This window comes from Solanum verrucosum, unplaced genomic scaffold, assembly GCF_900185275.1.
Source record: "Solanum verrucosum unplaced genomic scaffold, falcon-dt-bn FXZP01000273.1, whole genome shotgun sequence".
Taxonomy (NCBI): domain Eukaryota; kingdom Viridiplantae; phylum Streptophyta; class Magnoliopsida; order Solanales; family Solanaceae; genus Solanum; species Solanum verrucosum.
Window position 1 is genome coordinate 289,668 of NW_026020163.1, and position 23,449 is coordinate 313,116.

Consider the following 23,449-nt stretch of genomic DNA (forward strand, 5'->3'; position numbering starts at 1 on the left):
ATCAAAATGTCCTTTAATCATATGGTTTTAAACATGACATGAAAGAAAAATTAAAATAAAAAAGTTATCGAAAAAGGGAAGTGACATGTAAAAAAAAAATATTAAAAAGAAAAAAAATATTGATAATAATAATATTGATAATAATAATAACGATAATAATAATAATAATAATAATAATAATAATAATAATAATAATAATAATAATAATAATAATAATAATAATGACATTAACTCAATTAAAGCTAAATATTCTTGCGGCAATAAATATTATCACTAAAGGTAAAATATGTTGTCACTAAATGTCTCTCTGTTGTAGTATGTATTCATTCAGTTTAGGTAGAGTTTCACATGCACAATAAATCATCCATGACGATCCATTTAGACTTGTCACAATTAATCCAATACTCTTGTGTATTTTATTTATCGAGCACTAGAAATTTTCTACATGCATACAAATCTCTAAAAAAACGAAAAGATTGGACTTAAGGTGTTAGTAGTAATAAGATATATTTAATTAGAAGAGAAAAGAATGTAATTTGTGCTCCATTTGTAGAAAAAAGAATGTAATTTGTGCTCCATTTGTAGAATACAAAAGACAAATTAATTTAACAATTCGACCCTGATGAATGGAAATGAATGAAATTCCGAGTTGTTTTTAAGTCTTGGGTAATCCTCCTCAGTTTCAGTGTGTTTTTGAGTCCACCCCAACTAGTACGTACTCATCGATGCTCCATGTTAGTTTGATGTAGGATATATATGTATCTTAGAAGTTTAATTTGTTTCACTCATTTCTGGCTTGATATGATGGATTATGCCTCGTGGTTGCGATTCTTAACAATGTATTTATATAAATTGTTTTTTTTACCCCTTCTAGGAGTTTCCACCTTTTTGCTCCCTTGGGTGTTTACCGCCTGAACACATTCATATAAAAAAGACATATTCATAGATGCTGAACAATAAATCTAAAGTAACAATACAAATACAATACTATGAAAAGACACAATCCAAAATACTTAGGCTGAACATTTAGCCATTTATTGCTAGTATTTCAAATTTAGAAGTTGTTTTTATACCAGAAAATACCCTTTCCCTGAGTTGCTTCATCGTCTTTCTCGACGTAGATGCACTCAAAATCCCTCCATATTGCTTTGTAAAATGGAGTTCCATCAAATTGATAGTATTCTCCTAGTAATGGCCTCACAGCTTTAGTTGCCTCCATCGCGTGGTAATGTGGTATACTTGAGAATAAATGATGCACAACATGTGTATCTGTAATATTGTGGAACACCTTAGTTAGCACACCATAGTCTCTGTCTACCGTAGCTAGTGCTCCTCTTAGCCAATCCCACTCCGATGAATCATAATGTGGCAATGAAGCGTGTGTGTGGTGTAATAAAGTTATTAACACGATGAACCCGTTCACAATTAGTAAGGGCACCCCATAGATGCATACAACCCAAGTTAGCCCTTGTGTCAGAGCAACGCGATACAATACATAAATAGTTGCAATCAGACCTGCATCTGAAATGTAGATTTGTAGTCTCTCACGATCATTATATATCGGGCTATATGGATCATAATGACTTGCAAAGCGATCATAAGGTCTACCAGCTATATTGATGGCATAGTACAAAGGCAGGCCAGCAGTGAGGGTGAAGGCAATTAATAATAATCGTCCTAGTGGATTATTCACGTATAATTTGGTGTACCATCTAAGTTTGGTTTTAACCTTTGGAACATGGTTTTCATCATGCTCAAGGGAATTAGTGTTGGAGTGGTGACGACGATGACTATATTTCCATGAGAAGTATGGCGTTAAAAGTGCAGAGTGGAAGATAAAACCGACAGTGTCATTTATCCACTGGTAATCACAAAAGGCCTGATGGCCACATTCATGGGCAATGACCCATACTCCGGTGCAAACACAACCTTGAAAAATCCAGTAAATAGGCCACGCTAGGTAATAATACGGTGATGGAAGGAGGTGGAAGTAAGTGGTGGCAATATAATAAAAGACGGAGACAAGCACGAGATCTTGAACAAGGTAGGAGGAGGAGCGAATGAGAGATCGATGAAAGCAGTGAGGAGGGATAGCCTTCTTGATATCACCAACTGTAAAAGGGGGCTTTGAACTTGGCACTCTTTCGAGAGGATTTTTCTTTTGTTCTGTTGGAGCAGACATATTGCCACCGCCTCCCATTTTTGTCTTCAATCCTGAGGCTGCAACGATTAAATTTGTTGTGAGAAGTCGAAAAATAGTAAATAGAACAAGAAAATGAGAGTTTTTGGTAAAAAAGGAAATACCTTAAAAGTTCAAAACACACCTTTTAGCCTTTACCTGAAAGCCAGAGAGTTCTCTCTTCTTTATAGAAAAATAGAGGTCTGGCCAACTATTTTTTCTTTTTTAATTTACCATCTGATATTCGGAACTCGGTTTTGACTAGTCTAGATTCCCAGGCTCACTACCATCCATTTAACTTAGAAGCGTTCCTTATCAAGAATTTCTCTACTCTCATAGCTCAAACTCGAGACCTCTGATTAAGTATGGAAAAAATTTCCCCTTGCATCCTTTGGAGGTTGATTAGATCTGAAAATAAATTTGTATATACTAGTAGTAAACTAAAGAGGCCATATGTATTCTTGATGGTTCCATGTGGTTTAGATTCCTTCATTATTAAAACTTTAATAACCCCATACATACAATGATGCTATTTACTCATGATCCTACATTATTGAGCAAGCCTCCTAATCCTCTTAATATACTTCAAGTTGATTTTTCAAACGTTCACTCAACTAATGTTAATTATTGTCGTATTAACTACAAAGTCATTCAATTGATATTTTTGATGAATTTTGCTGACGTGAATTTCTTAGCAGGTCGTGTGTTGGAATGTATGTGTCCACTAGTGATCACAGGACCAGGTCCTTTAGAACTGTTATAGTGCAGGAACTAGTAAATAGCTGAAAGTAAAATGTGCACACACGATTTTTATTGCGTATGAACTGTTGAAATCCATGAACATGGCCACATTTCAACTGAACAAAACATCTCAGTGAACTGACTCAAAGGTGAAGTACTGAAGTAAGTTTTTATTGTGTATGAACTGTTGAAAAATATCCAGAAGAGAAAAATCCACACCAATATCTAGAATAACTAGCCAAGAAGCATGGTCCTATTATGTACGTGCTCACGCCTAGGACTAGCTAGTACCTGAAAATGTTGCCTCGTCTGCAGATACAATGGAGAAGTTCCTCAACACGTAGGCCTCATAACGAGACTGCTCAGTATATTGGCGAAAATTGTGCACTCTGCTCCTTTTGACTAACTATATGATCAATTCATTTTAAGGGAGATTCAAGGACAATAAATAATACAGTCTATCAAAACATTGTATTTCAATCACATAATGTAGTACAAATACAATACGGTATGAAAACAATACATAATAGAATGACAGGAAACAACAATCCTAACAAACTATAAAGAGACCTCAGTTCAAAATACTTATTGTGACTCATGTTATCCAAATCGATTTTTAATTCATCTCGTTTTTATACCAAAAAATACCTCTACCTTTAGATCTTTCATCCTTTTCTACATAGATGCACTCCTTATAATCCCTCCATAATGCCTTATAAAAAGGGGTACTATCAAATTGGTAGTATTCTCCTAGTAATGGCTTGATAGCTCTGGTTGCCTCGAGTCCGTGGTAATAGATGATGCAAAACGTGAGTATCTGTAATGTTATGGAAGACCTTATTTAGTACACCAAAGTCTCTGTCTACCGTAGCTAGAGCTCCTTTTAGCCAATCCCACTCGGATAAATCATAATGTGGCACGGAAGAGTGGGTATGGTTCAAGAGAGTGATTAACACTATGAAGATGTTCATAATTTGGAGGGGCACTCCATAGATACATACAAGCCAAGTTAGCCCTTGTGCCAAAGCAATGCGATACAACACATAAGTAGTTGCAACCACACCTGCATCTGAAATATAGATTTGTTGCCTCTCGCGATCATAATAAATCGGTCCATGTGGATGATAGTGACTTGCAAAGCGAGGATAAGGTCTGCCAGAGGCATTGAAGGTCAAGTACAAATGCCACCCAAGATTGAGGGTGGTGGCAAGTCCGAATACTCGTCCTAGTGGATTTTTGTTCAAATACTTGGTGAGCCACGTTACTTGGGATTTTAGCCTTGGCACATACACTTCATCATACTCAAGGGAACTGGTGTTGGAGTGGTGACGACGATGAGTATATTTCCATGAGAAGTATGGTGTTAAAAGTGCAGAGTGAAGGATAAAACCAACAGTGTCATCTACCCACTGGTAATCACTAAAGGCATGGTGGCCACATTCATGGCAAATAGTCCATATTCCGGTGCAAACACAACCTTGAACAATCCAGTAAGTAGGCCATGCTAGGTAACAATATGGGGATGGAAGGAGGTGGAAGTAAGTGGTGGCAATATAATAAAATACAGAGACAATGATGAAATCTTGAACAAGATATGAGAAGGAACGAACAAGAGATCGCTGAAAGCAGTGAGGAGGAATGACCTTCTTGATATCGCCAATTGTAAAAGGAGGCTTTGAAAATGACACTCCATTTTTCTTCTGTTCTGTTTTATCAGACGACATATTGTTGTCCTGCTTTTTCAATCGAAAAAAAACAACTACTACTTCAACAACTTGATATCAAATTGAAACTTTCTTTAGGAAAATACTTTTTTACAAAATTTTCTAGTCTAGAGTTTATTGAAGAAAGTAGGTACAGATTCCATATTTGTTACATATTATTGGAAGAGAAAGAAAGCAATAGAGAAAAATTTCATTCAAACTGTACATGTGCATTTATACAAAACAAAAGGAATAAATCTGTTACTATACTACCAGCTGTCCTTCTCTTATTTTGTTTCTCTCTAATTGACTAATTGTAAAATGTATAAAAATAAATAAAAAACAATTATCTACATATATAATGGAATATATCTGAAATGTTCTTTGGACAGCTGTCATGATTCCCAAATGAACGATCAAGATGAGTTTGATGAAGATAAGATCTGATTGTGATCAAAGGTTGAGATGATTTCAAGAAACAGGAAAGAGAATAAAAAATGAGAGATAATCAGACTTTGTCCATTCTCTTTGAGATCTGAATTGAGTTCACTTCCATGGTGAAACTCAATGTTGTGATCACCAACATCTGTCATGAAATAATTACTAAGTCATCTTTACCCATCCTGTCTATATTCAAGATAATAAAATTTGACATTATTATAACTTTGTCTAGTTGTTTCATTTGTAGAGTCCCCATACTGTTGTTTATTGATTAGATTTTGGTGGTTGGCCACTGCTGGGCAAGCCAGACAATGTTGAAATGTTTTCTTCCTATGCGTAATTAATAAAATCCGCCCTATGGGTCATATTAAACCACACACACAAAAAAAAGGTAATACAATAGCTTTTGATCTTTATAATCATATGATTATATTGAAGATAAACATTAAATTTGCGCTTAACAAAACCTTGTTAGGAGACCACAATACATTCCCTCAACTAGCGTGGGACTTCGTATTCCCACACACACTCGATCAGGACATGAAACTAGAGTGTGGATAACATAACATAGATGCATGTTTCAACATTACGAAATACTGTAACAAGAATCAGTGGGTCTGGCTCTGATACTGTTATGAACTAGTCTCAGCCCAATGTTAATACCTACACGGATGTCACACAACTAGTTATTGGGACCCAGAGAAATCGACTCTTATTACTTGATTGCGATGTGAGAGACTAAGAACTAAAAATTCGTCATCTCACAGAACTGACTCAAAGGTGAAGTAAGTTTTTATTGTGTATGAACTGTTGAACAACTAAAATTGTGCACTCTGCACCTTTTGACCAACTAAAAGATCAATTCAATTTAAGAGGGATTCAAGGACAATAAATAAATAATATGGTCTATCAAAACACTGTATGTCAACCACATTATGTAGTACAAATACAATACGTTATGAGAACGATACATAATAAAATGATAGGAAACAACACCTAAATTCAAAATATGTATTGTGACTCATGCTTAACATTTAACCAAATCGATTTTTAATTCATCTTGTTTTTATACCAAAAAATACCTCTATCTTTAGATCTTTCATCCTTTTCCACATAGATGCACTCCTTATAATCCCTCCATAATACCTTATAAACAGGGGTACTATCAAATTGGTAGTAATTTCCTAGTACTGGCTTGATAGCCTTGGTTGCCTCGAGTGCATGGTAATGTGACACCGTTGAGAATAGATGATGCAAAACATGAGTATCTGTAATGTGGTGGAAGACCTTATTTAGTACACCAAAGTATCTATCTACCGTAGCTAGAGCTCCTCTTAACCAATCCGACTCGGACGAATAATAATGTGGTACTGAAGAGTGAGTGCGGTGCAAAAAAGTTATTAACACTATGAAAATGTTCATAATTTGGAGGGGCACTCCATAGACACATACGAGCCAAGTTAGTCCTTTTGCCAAAGCAACGCGTTACAACACATAAGTTGTTGTAATCACACCTGTATCTGAAATATATATAGATTTGTAGCCTCTCACGATCATTATAAATCGGTCCATATTGTGGATGATAGTGACTTGCAAAGCGACGATAAGGTTTGCTAGAGGCATTGAAGATCAAGTACAAAGGCCACCCAAGATTGAGGGTGGTGGCATGTCCGAATACTCGTCCTAGTAGTGTATTTTTGTTCAAATACTTGGTGAGCCACGTTACTTGGGATTTAAGCCTGGGCACATACACTTCATCATGCTCAAGGGAACTAGTGTTGGATTGGTGACGACGATGAGTATATTTCCATGAGAAACATGGTGTTAAATGTGCAGAGTGGAGGATAATATCAGTAGTGTCATTTATTCACTGAAGGCCTGGTGGCAATCATCCATATTCCAGTGAAAACAGAACCTTGAGCAATCCAGTAAAGAGGCCATGTGCTAGGTAACAAGATGGAGACGGAAGTAAGTGGTGGCAATATATATTGTTATCAGACGACACCCGATTTTTCTTTTATTCTGTTTTATCAGACGACATATCGTTGTCCTATCCTGAAATGTGCAACAATAGAGACTTCGAAAAATAGAAATTTTCTGCATACCTTCTTTACAAAATTGCAAAGTCTAAGAGTTTTTTAAGAAACGAAGTACAGATTTTGAGATAATTAAATACTTAATTTTCTATTGACACCACAAGATTAGTCATATATCTTTGAAACATTACTCTTAACAGATCACAAAAGAATATTTAAACTTACTTTCTCAATTATGGAATCTTTTGTTCAGATCAAAGTCTCTACTTACTTTCTTAAATAACTCTAATCTTGTCAGTTTGCATTCAATGTTTGGTTACAATTTTCAATTCCAACGTGGTTAATACATATAATATAAATGATTATAATCTCTATATTAGTATATCCTATTGATTTAATGTGTATAATAAGGTAATCTATATTAATTACTCACTTTGTCTCAGTTTATGTGAGTCGCGGGGTATCTAGATGTGCATACTCAAAGACCAATGTATGTCTTTTGCCTCTAAAAATGCCGCATCACATTTTTCTTTTGGAAATTCAAGATTTTGTTTGAACTTGAAATTTGCATTGGTAGTACAATATCTTTTGATTTGAATAATCATGATTATATTTTAATAACTAGAATATTACATGGGGGTTTCAACATTACGAAACACAGCAACATGAATCGGCTCTGATGCTGGTATGACCTAGTCTCGGCCCAATGTTGATACCTACACGAACATGATATCATGAACGCAACTAGTTATTAGGCCAAGAAGAAGCAATAAAACTGGAAGGCTTTCATAAAAGGTTGATCTGGGACTCAGGTCCACTTGACAACTAGCTAAAAGGACGACGGATGAGAAAGAATGGTTTATGCCAATTGTTAGGAAGGGTCTATATTCCCTTTGTCTCCTTTCCGAGTTGTCTTTGGCTTATCTCTTTCTAGTTCTTACTATCCTTTAATTTATCCTACTGTGTAATTGGAATATATCTATGAGTATCTACTGAGAATTTGTTCATTACATCATATGTGAAGATACGACCATTGGATCTAAGTCAACTCATAAATGGAAAAATTGTCCGAAATCATGTAAAGAGACGCTATGACCCATACTTCCCTCAACCAATATGGAACTTATTTTAACAGTCTTAAGATACATTTCACTTTGAGAATTGAACAAAAAGAAATACATGTCGACAAATTATGAGATTCAACGTTTTCATATCTTCATGAGCTAATTTTAGAGTGACGAGAAAATTGGAACACCTGTTAAGGTTGCTCCAGCATCGACGATGAAAACATTGCCTGATATATATTCTGAAGAATCATGGATTAAGTACCTAACGGTTGATGTTAAAGCCGGATCTGTCGTTCCAAGAGTTCTCAGAGGAACGGTTCTTACAATAACATTATTGATCCCTTCTTTTTCCATAAGACTCTTTGTTATCTCGGATTTGAAAATTCCTGGTGATATTGAGTTCACTCTGATATTGTCTACTCCCAACTCAAGGGCCATCATCTGCCATTCAATTACTTGAATTATTAACTTACCCTAACATAGAAGTAAACAATGGAAAAAAAATAAAAAAATCTCTATCTAGCTACCTTAGTGACCATGTCAAGAGCCATCTTCGAAGAACTGTAAGCAAGACCCCCAGGTATTAGTACTCGATTTAAACCAGCAACTGAAGAGATATTAATAACAGAGCCTCCATCCTGTTTAGAATCACGCATATGTCTACATACATATTTCGACACCAACCACGCCCCTCTTAGATTCGTCTTATAGGTATGTTCCCATTCCTCTTCTGGCAAATCCAATGAATTGTACACATTACCTATGTAAATATATTAAAATACAACCAAAAAAAAAAAGAAAGTTAGAATGAACTTGGTAACAAATTAAGAAACTAATTTACATAATAAATTTTCAGATTACCTCTAAGGCCTGCGTTGTTAATCAAGACATCAATACGTCCGAAGGCATCCCAAGCTATTTGTACAGCAGCCTCAATAGTAGCATTATCAGCAGTGATGTCGAGCTGGACAGCAATTGCACGCCGAGCCAGACCCTCTGAATTATTAATCTGGTTGCAGAGAGTTTTCAGCCTGTCAACACGACGAGCAGAAGCAATGATCCTGCATCCGGCTTTTACCAAGTCGAGACAGAACTCTTGCCCGATTCCCGAGGAGGCCCCAGTCACCATCACTACTTTTCCAGTCAGGTCTTTCCATGGCTCCATAGAAAAACTTGTGGTAGAGAAGATTGAGAGCCAGTTGTTGTTTTATGCAATAGCTAAGTAGTCTATCTCTCTCTTTTCTGTTCTCTCTGTGTGTCTTGTGAGATTGATGAAGAGCCTACTTATATTCTATTCCAACAAAAGTAACCAGAACTCTCGCGAACCTTGAAAATTAAGAAATTCCTGATATGGAGGAGCACTACCTTCTTTAATGGGCGCTCCTATGTAACACGAATCTGAATTAGTTTGAGTATCGAATTAACAGAAAGTAAGTACTAAGCCTTTTAATAATGAAAAAATGGAATTTAAAGCTCGCATGGACAGTACAGAAGTGCATTGAACCTTCAGGCTTTAAGCATATGGTCTGTTTTTTTGTTCAATCAGATCTATCTAAGGGTGTGTTTGGTATGAAGGAAAATGTTTTCCTCGACAACAAGTAAATTTTTTACTTATTTTCTCATGTTTGATTGGTGAGTAGAAAATATTTTCCGAAAAAGATTTTTTAGTGTTTGATTTATGAATGAAAATTATTTTTGAGAAAATATCTCTTTTTTTTACTAGAGAGTAGAAAATAATTTTTGAATTGAAATTGAATTTTTTTTTAAAAAAAAAACTTAATTTTTTTTGGGAGGGGGGAGGGGGTGGGTAGGGGTGATGGTGTAAAAAAATAAATATTTGAAATTAAATTTTTTTTAAAAAAATAAACTTAATTTTTTTTTGTGGGGTGGGGTGAAAAAATAAAATTTTGAAATTGAAAATATTTTTTAAAAATAACTTTTTTTTTGGGGGGGGGGGGGGGTAACCCCGGGGGTAAAAGAAAAAAATTTGAAAGTGGAAATATTTTTTAAAAACAAAATTTATTTTATTTGGGGGGGGTGGTAGTGGGGGTGGCCGGGGGAGGGGTGGGTGAAAAACAAAAATTTGAAATTGAAAGTTTTTTTTATAAAACAAACTTTAAATTTATTATTATTTTGGGTGGGTGGGTGGGTGGGTGGGTGGGTGGGGGGGGTCGAGGGTAGGGATGGGATGAAAATTGAAGTTGAAAAATGCTTTTTAAAAATAAGCTTTAAATTTATTTTTTCAACAAAAAAAATTGTAAGTTGAAGTTGGAGGAAAGTTTTGGAAAATGGTTTCCTTAAGTTTTGAAGGAAAGTCATTTTCTTTGAATTTGAGGAAAATAAGTTGATTTGGAAAACATTTTACCCAACCAAACATGAGAAAATTGGAAAAACATTTTCCTTTCATACCAAACACACCCTAAATGTGTGCTTACTTTCTTAAATAACTCTAGCATTGTCAGGATCAGTCATTAATGAACATAAAATTGGACAAAATAAGTTTTTTTTTTTCCCTTTTATGAGGGACGGAATTACAAGGTACATTAAGGAGTGATGGGAAATTACAATCGAAACAAACATTACTTAAAGTAAGTAGATTCTTGTATTCATTTTTTAGAGCTTGTTTTTAAACCAAAAAACACCATTATCTTGGCGTCCTTCATCTTTCTCCACATAAATGCACTCCCTTGACTCCCACCACAATGCACTCCCTGGCCAACTTTTTTTTCTTTTTTAATTTACCATCTGATATTCGAAACTCGGTTTTGACTAGTCTAGATTCCCAGGCTCACTACCATCCATTTAACTTAGAACCGTTCCTTATCAAGAATTTCTCTATTCTCATAGCTCAAACTCGAGACCTCTGATTAATTATGGAAAAAATTCCCCTTGCATCCTTTGGAGGTTGATTAGATCTGAAAATAAATTTGTATATACTAGTAGTAAACTAAAGAGGCCATATGTATTCTTGATGGCTCCAATGTGGCACGGAAGAGTGAGTATGGTTCAAGAGAGTGATTAACACTATGAAGTTGTTCATAATTTGGAGGGGCACCCCATAGATACATACAAGCCAAGTTAGCCTTGTGCCAAAGCAATGCAATACAACACATAAGTAGTTGATATAACACCTGCATCTGAAATATAGATTTGTAGCCTCTCGCGATCATAATAGCTCGGTCCATGTGGATGATAGTGACTTGCAAAGCGAGGATAAGGTCTGCCAGAGGCATTGAAGATCAAGTACAAATGCCACCCAAGATTGAGGGTGGCGGCAAGTCCGAATACTCGTCCTAGTGGATTTTTGTTCAAATACTTGGTGAGCCACGTTACTTGGGATTTAGCCTTGGCACATACACTTCATCATACTCAAGGGAACTAGTGTTGGAGTGGCGACGACGATGAGTTTATTTCCATGAGAAGTACGGCGTTAAAAGTGCAGAGTGGAGGATAAGACCAATAGTGTCATTTATCCAGGGGTAATCACTGAAGGCCTGGTGGCCTAATTCATGGCCAATCATCCATATTCCAGTGAAAACACAGCCTTGAGCAATTCAGTAAATAGGCCATGCTAGGTAACAAAATGGAGACTGTAAGTAGGTGGTGGCAATTTTTGAACCATTCTTTTCCATAAGACTCTTTGTTATTGCAGAGTAGAAAATTCCTGGTGATATTGAGTTCACTCTGATATTGTCTATTCCTCTAAGAACTCTTGGAACGATAGATCCAGCTTTAGCATCAGTCGTTAGGTACTTAATCCATGATTACTCAGAATATGTAATCTGGCAATGTTTTCATTGTTGATGCTGGAGCTACCTTACCAACTGTTCCAATTTTCTCATCTCTCTAAGATTAGCTCATGAAGACGTAGAATTTTATCTGATCGTTTAGCTTATTGAGAAATATACAATATGATCAAGAAATGGATATGTACGTTGGAGAAAAAAAATGTTTGTTTTGTTACATTATAGAGTGCCAGTTAGCGTTAATTTCTCAAGGTTACCGAGTATTTTTCTAGGAGAATTCAGTCATGAAAGACTATAGAAATTAACAGGCATATCACCACCTTACAGAACTTATAGTAATATATCTGCTTGCACAGCTTAAAATGATTACTTATAAACAGGACATTTTCCCAAAAGAGAGATGGATCAGTTTAATACATATACATGAAAACATACTATTTACCCAAAAAGAAATATTGACCAGTTTCCAGAGCTGATAATATACAAAAACACGCCATTTTACCTACTTCATGTGCAGATCGTTTCATGTATCGCTTCACCTCACAGCCAGATATTGCACAAAACGACAGCTTGGGACATCTACTCCATAGCAGTTGTTCATTTCAGTCATATAGTTAGAGGTGAAGCATATCGGTGTTCATTCCCTATTTGGCGTTAGCTCTGCTCCTTCTGGCACTAAAGTTTGCATCATCTGTGCGCAGTTAAACATGGTCAGCATACAACATCCAAGTGAAAGGAAAGACAGTTCAACAAAAAATACAAAAAATGATACGATACCTTCCAATCATTGTAATCATATCTCAAGATAAACTGGTGGCGTACAGCTCCACGATGTGTAATGCTCCGCGGAACTGGAGAATTGATTCATCATATTACAATTCAGAAAGGAATAAAAGCGAACAGATAAAATAAAGTTCAATGATCATATATGTGAAATAACTCGTGATATGCTTTTGGTTTTAATGTCATAGTATAATTTCTCATCCAGAATGGCAGAGTGAATTTACCTATCTTGCAAGCGAAACGAGAACCAGTTTCATCAGCGGAGATTGAAGCCTGCCCATTGTGTACTAAAAAAGAAAGTGCAAACAAATTCTCGACAGTATGAGCAAAGGAATTTCTCATTAGAAAGAGTTCGTCAAGCATGACACTTTTCTTCTCCTTTAAGAGCTCCGATATGTTTGACATATTCTTGCTAACATCAAATTTGTCCTCGACAGTTTCACCAGCAACCTATCAAAAAGACTCGGAAAATGGAAGATCATTTATCAACCAAACAACGTAAAAAGAGTGGCAAACACAGTCGATGGCCTCGGCTTTAGTTTTCTTCAAAATGCATATGGAAGCTGCAATCTCAAAAGATTGCATAGGGGAAATGACCATACCAATTGTGGCCGAGTAAGGTAGACCTTTCTCGGAGGCAATCTCCTGTAAACCACAATCTCTTTTGGATAAGAATGATAAACTACAAGCTGATTCTTTGGCTTAAATTCAGTTTTCAGAACTCCAAGCCTGAGAACGAGCCGAAAGCACTCAACAGATTAAACATAATTACATTATTTTTTATTTGTTCTCTTCAAATTCACTATTAAAGAAATGAAAATCTTACATTGTCTTGCAACCTTTGCCTTCCATAAACACGAGTGAAGCATCAGCTCCAATCTTTTCCCAATTCACAGTTTTTAGTGACTTCCCAATGATGAAATGTTCCATTGCATTCTTTGAACGTCCTTTTCGTAAACCATAGACTTGAAGCAACCAAGAGATGAATATAGAAGGTGAGATACTACAATTGGGACGTAATTGGAGAGATTCCACAACAGTTTTGGTAAGTCCAAGCAAGGCCTCTGCATCCGCCACTTGCTCTCTTGGCCTTTTAACTGGAAAACCATACATTATAAAGTATACCAAGAGAGAGAAGCAGGGGAAAATACATAACAATTTGTTGCAGCAATTTCACGTGGCCATTGATATTGAGATAACACATTATGAAATCACATTTATAGCTTAGTGAGTCAAGAGTAAAGTTAATCACACCTTGGAGAGTAGTACTTCAAGCAACAAACCAAAAATTGTAACTTATCGAAGAAAAGAAATCATAGCCTATTTTGGAACAACATCAAGAGTAGGATAATGAAAATGAGACGATACACATTGTTCTTTAGATATACATACAAGGAAAAAGACTTTTCACAAAGCAATGTCAGGTGATACCCCTTTCTAAATTATGCCACAAGAAAGAAGCAAATAGGAGGTATCCAAACACATAAAAGACCATGTTTGTTCCCTCTGTCATAATTCACATGATGCATGATCTTTTTTTACTTTTTCTCAAGAAAACCAACCTCTTTCAATATAGTTTAGAAAGAATTTAACTTTAAACTTCCAAATATCAATGGCTTGTTCCTAAACCAAAAGTTCTAAGAAAAAAAAGTCTTTTTTTCTTAAACTTCATGTCCGAATCAAAGTGCATCACATAAATTAGGACGTCAAAAGTACATGAATACACACACATATATAAAAGGTCAGTTCATTGCACTAAGCTCCCGCTATGCACAGACCAGGAGAAGAGCCAAACCACAAGGGTCTATTGTACCTAACCTTACAAGAGGTTTTTTCCACAGCTCAAACTCATAACTCACATAGCAACAACTTTATCAGTTACGCCAAAGCTCCCGTTCACACACACATATATAAGAAAGCTAATAAAATATACCATTGAGATACAAGTCCTGAACACTATTCAACACAATGTTGAACTTATTTGATCCTGCAGCTCCAAGTTCACATCTTGTCTCTGCATTTCAAGAAAACCCCAAAAACCAAAAAAATAAAAAAAAATTGTAGCAAAATCAATGGCATAAAAAGTGTAAAAAAAAATTACAAATACCATCAACAATGGTTCTAATAAGAGAGTATTGTAATCGAACACTACGACGAAGTGAATCAGACTGATTAGTAAAGTCATTGATCTCATTAAAAGCTTCAAGATTTTTTAGCCTTTGTGACAAATCATTTATTCTACTTAATTCTTTATCTTCTTCTAGTTTAATTTTCTTAGCTCTAGTTCTTGGACTCATGGCTTTACACTCTTCTTCTTCTTCTATGAAAGTTGAAATAGTAAAACAAAAGGGGCTTGGCTTTACTTTACTTTACTTGCATTGAGAAATGTGAAGAGTATATGAGAAGGCTAATTATTAGTACTACTAGTAATATATTGGCTAATAGTAGGATATTTGAATTTGAAAAGACTTGCATCATGTCTCTCACGTAAGCTTTATATTTCACTATTTCCAATACTCCTTCGTTATGTTTACTGTGACACAGTTAGAATTTCTAGAGTTGATTAAAAAGCTTAAAACTTCTATGTTTGAATTTATAATTAAAATTTAGAAGATTGAATTTCGAAATTCTTATGGTTAATATAGATTTTGATGGATGGAATAATTTGTTTGTCCTTCTAAAATCTGATTAATATAAAAAGTACTTCTCGCGTTTCAATTTGTTTCTCGCCTTTTTTTAGTTTGTTTAAAAAATATTAATTTATTTCTTAATTTAAAAACTTGTTAACTGCATCGTCTCACATGTTATGTTTAAGATCACAAATTAAATATCATACAAAAATATAAAGTGACACAAAGATTTTGATTTATTTTAGACCGTAAATTTTAAAATTCTTTCTTTTTTCCTTAAGCTCCATGTCAAATCAAATAACATCACATAAATTGAAATATAGAGAAAAAATTATATATTAAATAAGTAGTTATCTGTTTATGTCGGGGGTTACTGATTCTAACAAATATAAAAAGTGACCAACCTCATTCATTTGTCGTTCGAAAGTCTATTGTAAACAACATTTTTACCTCCCAAGAAAGGTAATACTAGCTACACTAAATTAGTTCAATGTAAACATCATTTTAAATTTATAAAAAATAATAATAATTCATGTTCGATGTGAAGATATTATTTGTATAATGTAAAAGACTTATATTAAATAATTAGTTACTTTAGTTAAACTTATACCTGTTTATGTCGAGGGTTACTTATTCCAACAAATATAAAAATTGACCAACCTCAATCATTTGTCGTTCGAAAGTCTATGGAAAATAATATTTTTACCTCCCAAAAAAGGTAATACTACTTACGTTAAAATAGCAAAGATAAAATTACGTATAATAAATTTCTTGACTATATTGGGAAAAGATGAAGCCCAAAACAAAAACAAAAAAACAAAAATATAAAAAGTATAGTATACTTCTTCAAGTAATAACTCAACCCATAAATTACCAAAAAAATGCTTTCCCACATTTCAGCTTCCCTTTCTCACACCTCTTCTTCCACCACCGCTTTCTTCCTCTCTTCCACCGCTAAATTTCTCCGACCCAGATGCTCTTTTTGCCCTAAACCCCCTTTTCAGTTCCCAATTCATCAAAAACGACACCGTTTTGTGTTTTCTCAGAGCACAGCAGCTTCAATGGACTCTGCTGCCACTGTTGATTCAGTTGCTGATGATTTAAAGAAACAAAACTTAGAAGGAGTTGAAATTAAGCTTAAATTGAATCTTGAAGAGCTTAATTGGGATAACTCTTTTGTTCGTGAACTACCTGGCGACCCCAGAAGTGATAGTATTCCAAGAGAGGTTTGTGTTCTAATTTCTCAAAGATTTTGTATTCAAGATTGAATTTTTATTTGATTGAATGTAAAAGGTGTTTTTTTTTATTGGGGATATTACTCTTTATGGTGTTAAAAGTAGTTGATTTGACTTATACATTATAGGCATAATAGATAAAGACAGTTAAAACTTGGTTTCCAAATTTTATGGGCCATGTCAGCATCGGGTGGCTATGAGACATAGTAAAGATGAGTTGGAGTGTTTGGTTGCTAGTTGAAATCTAGTTGAGGTGTCTAGATGTACACTCTTAAAGTTGGAGTGCTTGCTTGCTAGATGAGATCATGAGACTAAGTTTGAGTGTTTGTTTATGTGTTATGCCTATATTGTATTAGTGATAGTGAGAGAAGATACTAAAATCTTGGTCGAAAAGTTAATTTGACTGAGAAGATGTCTCAAAAGCTCAAATTTTACGTAGTAATGCATATTCAAGATTGGATTTTTGTTTGAAGACATGAGAAACTGGTTGGAATATCTTGAGTTACTCCCTTCATCTGTGTGAGGTTGTTCACATTGCCTGTCCCAATCCCAGTAAAGGAGGAGGGTTGCTGATGGTCAGTCGGAAACAACCTTTCTACCCATAAAGGTTGGGATGAGTCTGCATACATTTTAGTTACGCTCCCTAGACCTCACTTGTGGGATTACACTGGGTGTCTTGTTGTTGTTACTCCCCTTCGTCCTATTTGTGTGATTGTGTTTGCCGATTATGAGGTTAAATTGTTGATTAGAGTTATATATTGTATTAGTGGTAGTGGAAGAAAATATTAAGGTAATCGTTGATAAGTTAGTTTGATTAATCATATCAAAATAAAATATTTGAATAGCTTAATGAAATTGAATTCTGGAAAGTTGTGCAAGAATGGTGTCAAATATCTTAAAGTCCAATAAATATAACTGTAATGTATATTAGAACAGAAGTACTACATTAGTGAGAGCTTGGGAGAAAATATTGAAGTAATGGTTAAAATGTAATTTTGGTACAGAAGGCTTCACATTGAAGTTTAAAACTTGGTAAGTGTAAATGTATAATGAATTTGTATTACTTAAGTTGTCAGCGTGTAGAAATGGGATTATGTCAAATATTCTAGATGTCTCAAGTCTCAACATGGGAAGAGTGCCGTATAAATTGGGCTGGAGGGAATATTGTTTATTCATAACTAGCTAACAAGTTAGGTTTATAATAGATATACTTGTGTTGGTGTGCCATAGAAGTTATTCCTTGATTGCAAAAAATGTGGAAAATAGTTGTTACCTATGTGATAAGCAATGCAGTTTGCATTGAGTTTGAAATGTCAGTAACCGGAAGATAGAATCCTTTTGCAAGTCATTATCTGTGTCAAACATTGTGCTTGTAGGTGTTGCATGCTTGCTACACGAAAGTGTTACCCTCTGTACCGGTCAATAACCCTGAGCTTGTAGCATGGTCAGAATCAGTTGCAGAGTTACTTGAATTAGATCCTAGAGAGTGAGTTTTTAAAAGCTTGAGATGTCATGGCAATGCTAATTGTGGCTTGATGAAATTGTCATAGACTTCCTTTAATTTTTCAGATTTGAGAGGCCTGATTTTCCCCTTATTTTCTCGGGGGCATCACCATTGGTGGGAACGTAAGTTTCTTGAAGCTTGTCAACTTTTTCTTTGAAATTTTAGTAATGAAACAACATCTAAGGTTGGACTTGATTCTGCAGGATTCCTTATGCCCAAAATTATGGAGGACATCAGTTTGGCATGTGGGCCGGGCAGTTAGGGGATGGTAGGGCAATAACTCTTGGAGAGATTTTGAATTCAAAGTCACAAAGGTGGGAGCTGCAGCTTAAGGGTGCTGGAAAGACCCCATATAGTCGTTTTGCTGATGGTCTTGCAGTGCTTCGTAGTAGCATACGAGAATTCCTTTGTAGTGAAGCAATGCACGGTCTTGGAATCCCAACAACACGAGCACTTTGTCTAGTGACGACAGGAAAAGATGTCATGAGGGATATGTTCTATGAGTATGTTCCTCAGCAACACTTTTTTATTTTGTTTGATAAGTTGCATAAATCAGCAAGAAATCATCTTGCTAGCCTTGAATTGTATTTTGTGTTCTCTTCATCTTTGCCTTCAAATCATCTATGCCTTTGGAAGAATGAAACTGTGAGGAGTTCGATGAAGTTGATGAGAAGCACCTATAGACTTCTTTATGGGGAGGTTTGGAGTCTGCATAGTAATTCATGTCTTAGAATAATACTCCACATAATTGTTACTTTGTTCATTCTAGTGCATTTTCGTTTCCACTATTGATTATTGTCTTCTGTCTCATGCAGTGGAAATCCCAAAGATGAACCTGGTGCAATCGTCTGCAGAGTTGCCCAATCGTTTCTGCGTTTTGGTTCTTATCAACTGCATGCCTCTAGAGGAAAAAAGGATTTTGAGATCGTCCGTGCTTTGGCAGACTATGCCATTAGACATCACTTCCCCCATTTGGAGAATATGACTAGGAGTGAAAGCTTATCATCTAACACAGGCGAGGAAGACAATTCAGCTGTGGATTTAACTTCAAACAAGTATGCAGGTAAATATAAAGGTTATCTTGAAGATAATGTGGGGATTCCCTTGCCTATGAAAAATTTAATCTCCTTATAAAGACTGCATATAGAGTGCACAAGGAGAGTAATGGCAGTTGTTCATTGAGGACTAATCAGTGTCTCAGACTTCTCAATTTTTGGTGATACTCTTAATCATATTCAAATACTCCCTCCATTTCAATTTGTTTGTCTTACTTTTCTTTTTAGTCCATTTAATAAAGATGTTTCTTTCCTTTTTTGGCGTAACTCTAAATTTTTTACTTTCCACATGTCATGTTTAAGACCACAAGATTTAGAAAGAATATAAGTGCACCAGTCCATGTATACTTTTGACAATTTGCTTCCCTACATCCAATTGATTTGGGTGCATTATTTCAGCATGGGCAGTGGAAGTTGCCGAGAGGACTGCGTCCATGATTGCCAGGTGGCAGGATGTTGGTTTCACACATGGAGTCATGAACACTGATAACATGAGCGTGTTAGGACTCACTATTGACTATGGTCCCTTTGGCTTTTTAGATTCTTTTGATCCCAGTTACACACCAAATACCACTGATCTTCCTGGCAGAAGATATTGTTTTGCAAATCAGCCAGATGTAGGTTTATGGAATATTGCGCAGTTTACCTCTGCTCTATCTACTGCCGAGTTGCTAAGTGATAAAGAGGCAGATTATGCCATGGAGAGGTATCTTTAGATACTAGCATTTAGCCATTTGCTCAAATGTTATGTCTCTGTGATTGCTCGATTATTTCTCTGTTTTGCTGTTGTTGATGTCTATCTGTTGACTTCTTTAGATATGGTAACAAATTCATGGATGATTATCAAGATATCATGACCAGGAAACTTGGTCTGGCGAAGTACAATAAAAAGTTGATTGGTGAACTACTCAAGAATATGGTCTCCGATAAAGTTGATTACACAAATTTCTTTCGATCTCTATCAGACATCAAAGCTGATCCTGTTATTCAAGAGGACCAATTATTGATTCCTCTTAAAGATATTCTTTTAGATATTGGTATGGAACGCAGGGAAGCCTGGACAAGCTGGGTAAAGTCGTATATACAAGAGGTATGTGACGGTGAATTTACTTATTCAAATAATACAATGCTGCCGCCTCAATCCCAAGGGTCGGCTATATGAATCCTCAGTGTCTATGTCTGGTCCATTTAGCTCATTTCAGTCTAATCTTATACAATTTTCCCAAATAGAATGAAGCATATAATGTGTTTGGATTTGGTAAAGCTTCTTGAGCTCAATATTGCAGTGAGTAGGGTAATATCAGGTCGGGTAACATAAGGTCCTTTGAAATTGGACTTTGTCCTGGAACTGCCCGTATTTGAATTGTTATTCACTTCAATAATAAGTTGTTATGGTTTTGTTCTTTAAACTGTTGTCAAATGTTCTTTTAGGATAGCTAGGTGCTCACCTTGTTTGTTCCTTAGACACCAGTAATGGTAGGTGGTAATGGATAACAGTTTCTATCCATGGGAAGATTTTCAAATTCATCCCCTCCCCTGCCTTATTCTTCAAGGTTTCCATCTTTCCAGTCCCCTCTTCCCTGGGCCTAAAAAAGCAAGAAGAAAGACATAAAGGAAATAACAGATAGTAGACGTAAGCAATGGGTGAGAAGTAGTTGTGACACCGTTCTTGTATGGCATTGAATGTGACTCTTATATTCTCATCAATTGAAATGGCTTGTCATGTTAGCATCCTGCTTCTTCCTCTTTTATGTCTAACACCTTGTGCTCAGTTTGTGCTGTGGCAGAGACATCCTTCTACAAGAGGTGTGAGATGACTTATATGTAGATAATAGTGTGGTCGCCCATTAGGTGGGAGAGGGAGGGGGCTTGCCCCATATCCTTTTTCTCCTTATTAGTAGTAATATTTAGTAATCACATAGTTTCTTATTCTTCATGTGTGTCTACTATTTGTTGCTTCATTTTGCTTTATATCTTGATATTTGTTGTCATTTTTTTCTGCTTGCAACCCTTCCATGAATAGCTTCCCTTTTAAGCCAAGGATCTATCGGAAACCTCTTTACCCCACAAAAGTAGGGTAAGGTCTGCATACATCTCACCCTCCCTAGACCCCACTTGTGGGATTACATTGGGTATGTTGTTGTTGTTGTATGTAAGTTGTGTTTTTTCTTAAAAGATAGTATCTATATATAAGGCTGATACAACTTGAAAAACAATGTTTAGAGTAAACATCAATTTGAAGCAGGAAGCGAAGCCTTGTAACTTACACAACTTGACGTTAACTCATTTGCAAATTGAATAGTTGAGTTGTGATAATAGACAGACATTGCTTGCGTAAAATCCTGCTTACACCATTGTTTTATGCGGTTGTTTTGTGTGGAATCTTCTCTGGAAATCATCAAGTTCCATTCTTGTATGTGAGGTACTTATGGTGTCACTTTTCTACCTCTTGCAGCTCTCTACAACTGGTGTATTAGATGAGGAGAGGAAAGTTTCAATGAATTCAGTAAATCCAAAGTACATCCTCAGAAACTATCTATGCCAGAATGCCATTGATGCAGCAGAACAAGGCGATTTTGGGGAGGTTCGGCAGTTATTGAAGGTTATGCAATGTCCATTTGATGAACAACCTGGCATGGAGAAATATGCACGCTTGCCTCCAGCTTGGGCTCATCGTCCGGGTGTATGCATGCTTTCTTGTTCCTCATAAGGTTTCCGGGTGTATGCTTATGCTTTCTTGTTCCTCATAAGATTTCCACTATGTAATACAAGAGTTTCACTTGTATATATATAATAGAAATCAGTTCTTCGTTCTTGCAGTAATGTGTAAAAAGTACATTAACAATTGTATTGTAAGAAGAAGATTCAGCTCGATTCGCTGCAAAAGAGAAAGAACTCCTGGTAACATTTTCACACGTTATTGCATTTGGAGAAGTTTTTTTTTGCAGGTTCTTTGCCTCGTTGGAGCTCATTTGTTACGGAAGTCTTTATGTAACATTTGATAATCAAACATTATTTTTTTCTCTTGATTTTCTGAGCAGAACCAACCTTTTTTCTTAGTTCTGGAAAAAATAGTAATAAAAAACACTATATATAAATACAAGATTATATTCAAGTGTGCGTGATGTGTATTAGGAGTACGTCAGGAGTTTGAATTATGTCATAGAAACCCATCGTCCATCATCATTTTTTTCTCTATGTGCTCACATTGATACTTTATACCCTATGTATCTTATCATTAACTTGCTGACTTTGATTCATATTTCCACTCTACAACAAACAGGTCCTTGCTTATTGAAATCCAAAGCTTTCAACTATTGTCCCGTGATTTACGCGGAAAAAAATGAGACGTAGCATCCTTGAGGTTTGGAAAATGGGCACTGTGATACTCGAGCTAACGATGATTGAAGGCAGAGATTGGACAGAGATGTGAAACAGGTGTATGGGTTGATGACAGAAAGATAGGCGTGATTGGAGTTTGGATTTCATCTCATGGATTATCATTCAATGTGGATCCAGATTTATGATTCTTTAACCATATTGTGCCTTGTGGAATTGCAAATAAAGATGTTACATCTTTGACAATTGAAGCAGATATAGAGTTTCCTGCTGAAGAAGTAATCCAACGACTGTTAATTTGTTGTTTTGTGAGAATATTTGGGTACAATGATGTAACTTTTAAGAATGATCTGTAATTTGATAAGCAAATACTTGAATGCAATGTGTAATTGATGTGTGCATTCGTTCCTCGATGGACTTTTCCTACTTAGAGACGTTCAAGTGGCAAAACCAGGAATTTCGTTAAAGATGTTCAAGATTTGATACATATGTATAAAAGTAATATTTGATCTATATACCCAACTTTCCACCATTGTAAGTAATAACTTTGCCCTTGTGTTCAAGAGAATCCAAACAACTATTGCAGGTTTAACGTCTGGCTAATACGCTATCCAACTTGTTTCACACTCTTCCGGCATATGCTGCAGGAGTAAACATACCTGTCGCCTATGCCTACAACGTGTTGAATCCCACATCATTCACTTAGGAATGGACTGGCCTTCAACCTTCCTATATGGTCGTGCACAATCTTCCCATCACGAGCTAGCTTTTGGGGTGCAAGCCTGAGTTGACCCTACTAGTTTCACAATGAAAAGATTTCAAAGTCCGAAGGAGGTGATATGACTGATCCAACAGTTTATAGAAGTATAATTGCTAGTTTTCTATATTTGACAGCAACAAGACCTGATCTCATGTCCGCGATAAGTCTTCTGTCGAGGTTTATGCATGCTATATGTCAAAGTCCATCTTGGTGTAGCTAAACGGACGTTG

General features: G+C 35.8%; 3 protein-coding genes and 3 pseudogenes across 3 annotated transcripts; 1 reads left to right on the plus strand and 5 right to left on the minus strand.

Moving 5' to 3' along the window:
• Nucleotides 1–1,054: 1,054 nt before the first annotated feature.
• On the minus strand, nucleotides 1,055–2,203 carry LOC125828516 (delta(12)-fatty-acid desaturase FAD2-like). Its single transcript, XM_049507813.1, has one exon. The coding sequence runs from the start codon at nucleotides 2,198–2,200 to the stop codon at nucleotides 1,055–1,057; it is 1,146 nt and encodes a 381-aa protein (XP_049363770.1). The 5' UTR covers nucleotides 2,201–2,203.
• Nucleotides 2,204–3,536: 1,333 nt separating this feature from the next.
• On the minus strand, nucleotides 3,537–4,644 carry LOC125828430 (delta(12)-fatty-acid desaturase FAD2-like; annotated as a pseudogene).
• Nucleotides 4,645–6,114: 1,470 nt separating this feature from the next.
• On the minus strand, nucleotides 6,115–7,273 carry LOC125828431 (delta(12)-fatty-acid desaturase FAD2-like; annotated as a pseudogene).
• Nucleotides 7,274–8,265: 992 nt separating this feature from the next.
• Nucleotides 8,266–9,334, minus strand: LOC125828511 (uncharacterized). The gene is made up of 3 exons (XM_049507810.1): nucleotides 9,029–9,334; nucleotides 8,695–8,927; nucleotides 8,266–8,608 (listed from the first exon to the last, which is right to left on the minus strand). Exons 1-3 carry the CDS (start codon nucleotides 9,330–9,332, stop codon nucleotides 8,330–8,332), a joined length of 816 nt encoding a protein of 271 aa, XP_049363767.1. The 5' UTR covers nucleotides 9,333–9,334; the 3' UTR covers nucleotides 8,266–8,329.
• Nucleotides 9,335–12,550: 3,216 nt separating this feature from the next.
• On the minus strand, nucleotides 12,551–14,993 carry LOC125828432 (non-structural maintenance of chromosomes element 4 homolog B-like; annotated as a pseudogene).
• A 1,164-nt stretch (nucleotides 14,994–16,157) lies between these two features.
• Nucleotides 16,158–21,977, plus strand: LOC125828489 (uncharacterized). Its single transcript, XM_049507785.1, has 8 exons — nucleotides 16,158–16,552; nucleotides 17,938–18,047; nucleotides 18,131–18,187; nucleotides 18,269–18,568; nucleotides 18,881–19,128; nucleotides 19,520–19,826; nucleotides 19,937–20,210; nucleotides 21,576–21,977. Exons 1-8 carry the CDS (start codon nucleotides 16,208–16,210, stop codon nucleotides 21,828–21,830), a joined length of 1,896 nt encoding a protein of 631 aa, XP_049363742.1. The 5' UTR covers nucleotides 16,158–16,207; the 3' UTR covers nucleotides 21,831–21,977.
• Nucleotides 21,978–23,449: the final 1,472 nt, after the last annotated feature.